This window comes from Enhydra lutris, unplaced genomic scaffold, assembly GCF_002288905.1.
Source record: "Enhydra lutris kenyoni isolate GAN:26980312 unplaced genomic scaffold, ASM228890v2 scaffoldscaffold54, whole genome shotgun sequence".
NCBI lineage: Eukaryota > Metazoa > Chordata > Mammalia > Carnivora > Mustelidae > Enhydra > Enhydra lutris.
The window spans coordinates 2560416-2566425 of NW_019154138.1; the positions used below are offsets into that span (position 1 = coordinate 2560416).

The following is a 6010-nucleotide window of genomic DNA, read 5'->3' on the forward strand; positions in this document are numbered from 1 at the left end:
GCGCTGGTATAAAACAGACGCTGCTCCCGGAACTGTGGGGCGGACAGCTGGGGAAATCCAGGGGCAGAGGCGTGGGAGTCGTGCCGGCTCCTCGAATTGGGATTCTCCCTGATGCATTTGGACTTCGAAAAAATCCAAACTTCGCTTCCAGGCCGGTAGTGGCGCCGGGCCTCGCAAGATTTCGGCCAAAGCAGAGAGCACGGGCGAATGCGGGGCTGGCTCTAGGCCTGGTGCAGAAAGGAGCGCGGGCTGGCTTCGCAAGGATGCGCTCGAGCCCCCGGCCTCTCTCGGGTTGCGTTCTCACCGAGGGTTGCGTTCTCACCAAGTCGACTTCCCGCGCCTCCGAGCCTCGCCCTTCCACAGCCCGCCCCCAAACCTCGCAGCTGGGAAAGATGCGGAGTTTAGAAAGCTGTTCCAGAAAAATAAAAGTCCCACTTCAACTTTATTGGGTTAAAGCAAAATTAAATCTTGGCTATTCACACGTATGTTACAGAGGACGAGGAAGCGTCCGGCGGAAGAACCTCCTGGCATTTAGTGAGCCACAGAACACGAGGGCATTGACAAGCATCAAGACATCAAGCAGCCTTTCACGATCACTCCGAATAGGACATAGAAATACGGAAATACAGCCAGTTTCCACTGGGAAGAGTTCCTTGAATACAAATGATATATATTTATATATATTTTTGAACCAGTCACCCCGAAGGTGAGTCCTTTCTCTGCTAACAAGCAGCGGAGGACACAAAGTATGTTCAGCTAATTAACTCTTGAGCTGTGTTTTAAGAGCAATATTTGCCAAATTAAAACTACCTCCCCCTTTCAAAATAAAACCAAACAAACAACCCCCCCAAAAAAAGAACAAAAACCTTATCCCCTCTCCAAACTAAAAAGAGGGGAGAGGCATATTAGATTTCAGCAGGTCGAAAGAGTCAGAGGGGAGTGAGGAGGAAGATACTTCACGTTATACAGTGAAATACAGTTTCTTTTGTATAAATTATAAGGAATAGGAACATGGGGGTAGAAACAATGACAAGGCAGTCTCTCTTTCTTGATTACTTCAACCGGAATCGGGGAAACGCGTTTATTTTTGGAAATGGGAGTGCGCAGAGCTAAGCGGAATTTACTTTTCCTAATGAGGAAACGGACCGAGTAGTCCGATCCCCCGGAGCGCACCTTTTACCCGGATACAGCTGGGGAACATGTAGGAAGTTTCAAGTCCTTCGGCTTTCTCGTCCTCTAAATTTCAGCCTCTTTCTCATTCTCCCTCCTGCCTTCCTCCTGCCTTCGCCCTCTCCCTGCCTCCATTCCGGCAATGAGCCAGTCAGAGGGGAAACACCAGGAATCCGGAGAAGGTCGAGTACTTCCAGCCCCCCATTAAGTTCCCCCGCTCCAGCTTGAGGTATGCTCGGTCGCCTTTCTCCATCTGGATTAGAACTCCGTTGCTGGCAGCCTCCCGGGTCACGTCCTGGTCACCAGCAAAGGCTGAAATCACTGGCCACCCATTTAACATGAGGCTTACCTGGGAAAGAGAAAGGCCTGCTTCAGGCGCGTGCCAAAGTGGCCGTGAAGACTGTAACCTTCGCTGCTTGGCTCACAGTTAGAAAGGCCGGGAAACATGGTGGAAAGGGGTGGGGGTAGATAAAGGGGCTTTTCAGCCTACTGCTGAGGGTCCAATGGGGTGAAAGACAGCCAAACTGGAGGACAGGAAGGGGCTGCCCCCCCCCCCAAAAGAGTCACTTTCATTCCTTGAGCTCGCCAAGCAAATCCCAACTGCACTCTTTTATCCAGTTTAATGAACCCATAGGCGGCTGGAGTGCCCTGATATTTTTGTCTCCCCCTGCCCCCCCATCCCCTCTTCAAAGAGAAATGCAGGCAACTGGAGTTTCTGGGAGAACAAACAAAACAAAAACCCTGGTTCCTCCTGGTCCTAGCTGCCTGGACACTGTGGAGACAGTGGAGAAGCTGGGCAAGGGTTCTGGCTGATGAGAAATTTCCCCAGAGCTGCACTCTGTGCTTGCTCCCCAAACCGGGGCTCAGTTCCTATCCCAGATCCAGCCGTACCGCCACTGCCTGCTTTTGCCCTTGCCGTGGCATCAGCAGCCAGAGGCCGGGTGCCCTCTCCCCAGCTGGGCGTCCCGCCTTCCGTTTCTGCCCAAAGGAAACCTGGACACCTTCAGAACCTGGAGAGCCGGCGAGTGCTGGCTCGAGCGAGGCTGGAGCCCAGAGGCAGTAGCACTACACCCCCCCCCCTCTTTCTCCACCCTTCAACCGCTTGGGCTCTGGTGCTGGTAGTTCAAAAATCCAGAGTCCATCCCCAAAGGGATGCCAGGATCCCCCCTGAGCTCGGTGCTGAAGGCAAACACATGGGAGTCCAGACTTCTGAGCTGGGACAGGAGATGGGGATACAGTCTGTGGTGCTGAAGGTGAGAGTCGCAGAAAGCCGCTGGAAAGAGGGAACGGTCTCTGATGCTAACCGGCAAACGCTATGGGAAATCCCTGCAGTCCCGTGGAAAAGGAAAGAATCTCTTTGGGGAGGCCCAGAAGGTGAAGGCAGGAAACTGTGTGTGGGAAGGAGACTAGGTTCCAAGAGCCGGGAAAAAAGCAAGAGACAGGTCAAGCCTCAGAACTGTGAGGCCCTGCTACTCGTCCAACCAAGCAACCCCAGACACATGCAGCTGCTCCTTCTATCTCCCACCCCCATAGGGGCCGCTCATTCCTGGGGCTAATAGCCCCCTACCCGGTAGGGGCCTGACCCTGAGGCGGTGGCTGACCTGAATGGTCTGTCTGTTGTAGACTTTAACCACGTGGAAGTTAAAACTGTAGATCCCTTTGCGCGGGGCAATGAAAGTGCTGCGTTCAGAATCAAAGTTGTTCCCGATGTTCACTAGTACCTATAACGAGACGGGAACGAAGGGGAGTAGATAAGAGTCAGTCACGAACTCCTGTCCCCGAGCCTCTGCAGACCCTTGGAGTGGATCGAGCATCAACCTTCTACCTTTCCTCCACCCGGCAAACCAATCTGCACGGAGCACTCACCTGGTCAAAGTAGATGATCATAGTGCGATTACTCATCTCGGACGGCTCGTGGTTGGTGCTTCTGATGGCAGAGAAAGCCACCTTGGCGCTGCCAGAGCGTACAGAGATGCCCAGAGCTGTGCCGGTGGGATCGGACGTGGGGTTGGAGTCGCACACCACCAGGCACTTGCCTTCCAGCACGATGGGCTCCGTCTCATTCTGCCCGCGGGCCGGGCCCGCCAGCCACGCCGCCCCCAGCAGCAGCAGCTCCACGACGCCCAGCATCGCGACGCCGGCGCCCACCCCCCCCCCCCCCCCGGGGGGTGCTTGCGCGAGCCGCCCCCCCCGCCCCAGCCCCACTCCGAAGCCCCCTCCTCAGCTCCGTGCGCAGCTTCGCAGACGCCGCTCCGGACACTACTGCTCTTCCTTGCACTCCGAGGCAAGCGTGCCCCCGGCGCGATGCTCCCGGAGCCCCGCCCGGGCCTCAGGGGTGCCGCGGCTGCCCAGCCGTACTTGGATGCATAGCCGCTACCGCTCGGTCCCCGCAGCTTCCGCCGCCTCTTGCTCGCACCCGCCGCTGCCGCCACCGCCGCCGCTCTGAATTATTGATGCAGCCGGCGCTGCAGCCGGAGCGGGCGGAGAGCGCGCGCCTGGCACAAAGGCGCGGACCGCCGCCTGGCCCCGCCCCCGCTGCCTCCTAGCCCGCCTCCCTCTACAGCTCCGCCCCCGCACTGGCCCAGGCTCCGCCCCCCAGCCAATCCTAACGCGCCGCGCTCCCCGCTGAGCCAATGGCGGCCCTGTCCGCGCGCGGCCACCTGACCCCGGGCGCCGTTGTTATTAGGCGCGGCGAGGCGGGCGGCGCGCGGCAGCAGGGTTGGGCTCTGGCCGGGAGTCGACAGTGGGAGCGAGGACTGGGCGCGCGCGCGCGCGCGCACGCGCGCCCGTGCGCCCGTGCCCGGACTGTCCGCCGCGGCCGCTTGCTCTTTCTCCTCCCGCCTCCTGCCAGCGTCTTATTCAGCTCCCTCAGCCCTTCCGCCCGCCTCCAATGGCCAACCCGCAGGTAGGAGGCGGCGCGCGCGCCCCGGGTCGGGAATAGAATCAGAGGCGCGAGAGGCGCCCGCGTGTGGGCGCGCGGGGTCGGAGGGGAGCGCCCCCCAGCGGGCGCAGGCGGGAGGGGCAGCCGGCTCGCGGGTGGGCTCCGGCGAGCTGGCTGGGCGGCCGGGCTGCAGGGCGCGTGCGTGCGCGGCAGGGCGGGACGGGGAGGGGCGTGCGCGGTAGCCTCCAGGGGAGGTGCAGGTGCCGCGGTGGGGAGCCGGCTTGGGGGACTCCAGACCAGTTTCAACGCCCGTCTCCCCGGCCCACGGCCACTGCGATGGAGTTCGGCCAGTCGAACCGCGGAGTCCCACTGAGTGTGCATTCCTTCCTTCTTTCGCTCGTTTATTCGGGATAGATCATTGAATGTGTACGAAGTGCCAGGCACTGGGGCGGGCGCTGAGGATGCCGCGGTGAACCAAAGCAGACGAGGCCTGCCTTCGTGCCTTTTACAGTCCGACACTGTAGGCAGTGACAAGTACAGTGGCGTCGCACGGAGTCTCATTTGCCTGGTCGCATTTTCTCTTTTGCACTTGCAATTTAATATTGCATCCGCATTTTTTATGTACTGTGCCCCTTTACTGCTAGTTTTATCCACGTGTACCTGCCCGTCAGCACTGCGTGTAGACGCCAAATCCTGTGATTTATGGGCGGTTTTTCAAGAGTCATTTCGACCCTACAAGAATTTTTGTCTCATGCATTGGGTTAAAACTTTACACACACGCGTAGGAAGCAAAGATACAGTTTTGCCAAGTAGCAGGCAGAAGGGAGCGGCGGAGAGGGTAAGAGAAAGGGTTCGTTGCAGCCCGAGGAGCCGGTGGGGGGAGACCTGAAGGATGAGCGCAGGAGGAAGCAGAAGGACGAGCGGACCTCTTGGTAGCAGAATCACCGGCTCCGGACCCCAAGCAGAGGCGGGTGGGGATGCTGGCCACCGGGGCACCTAGCGCTGCGGTCACCCCCGGGCGACCTTGAATCTGTGTGTTCAGCGGAGCTAGAGCCGACGTGCGGCAGGCGGGGCCGGGCGCAAGCCCAGAGATCTGGCAAGACCTGGGGGGGCGCGGACTGACTGCACTTCCTTTCAACCTCAGGGTTTGCCACCAGTGGGGTCTGCCGCCCCTAGGGTACGCGCTCCCCCACGCGGGGAAACCTGTCTTGGAATCTCCAGTAGCCACGCCTTTCAGCTTCTCAAGCTCCCTTTGTTTCCTTGAGACTTTGATAGCTGTCTAAAGAATTACCTGGAGGGAACCCCATCTCCAACACCCGCCTCTGATTGGAGTCCTGTCAGGGCCGCTGAGCTTGCCAGGAGAAAGGGAAAGGGGTGGGGAAGAGGCAACTATTTTGCTTTAAATTAAAAAGACACAAAAATATTTTTTTCAACTCCAGTCTTTTTGAGACATCCCCAGAAAGCGTTGCTAGCCGCAATTACACCTAATGTGAGAGCATGAACTAATTTAAGAGGTGAGGGCTGAATAATGAGCCAGCATCCAGTAGAGCTGCCATCCAGTAGAGCTGGCAGCTGCGGTGGCAGAGGGTCCCTGGAGAAGCACTCCCGCAGAACCAACGGTATACTCTACACTCAGTCATTTCACAGGTGTTTCCTGAGGACCGGCCCTGTCCGGGAAAGCCTGTTTTCATGGAGCTCACAAGCAGGACTGAGATTACCTGGAGAGGGTCGATCGTCAGCTCCTTGTTCCTCTTCTCTTCATGGCGAGGCTGTAGCTTGAACTGCCATCCATATGCCAGTGATGCTCCATCTTGCATTTCCCATCTCAGCCTCTCTGAGCCCAGGCCTACCCTCCTGGGGGCCTGCTGGACCTTTTTGCTTATATACCCTACAGGCATGTTTAACTGACCCATACCTTGTCTCCTTCCTCACCTCCCAAACTCTGCCCCTTCCTTCTTC

The 6010-nt window shown here is 58.3% G+C and overlaps 1 protein-coding gene across 1 annotated transcript; it reads right to left on the reverse strand.

The window, feature by feature from the left end:
• Positions 1-827: 827 nt before the first annotated feature.
• Positions 828-3378, reverse strand: LOC111157419 (cerebellin 1 precursor). The gene is made up of 3 exons (XM_022518804.1): positions 3037-3378; positions 2772-2891; positions 828-1519 (listed from the first exon to the last, which is right to left on the reverse strand). The coding sequence occupies exons 1-3, from the start codon at positions 3298-3300 to the stop codon at positions 1322-1324; spliced, it is 582 nt and encodes a 193-aa protein (XP_022374512.1). The 5' UTR covers positions 3301-3378; the 3' UTR covers positions 828-1321.
• Positions 3379-6010: the final 2632 nt, after the last annotated feature.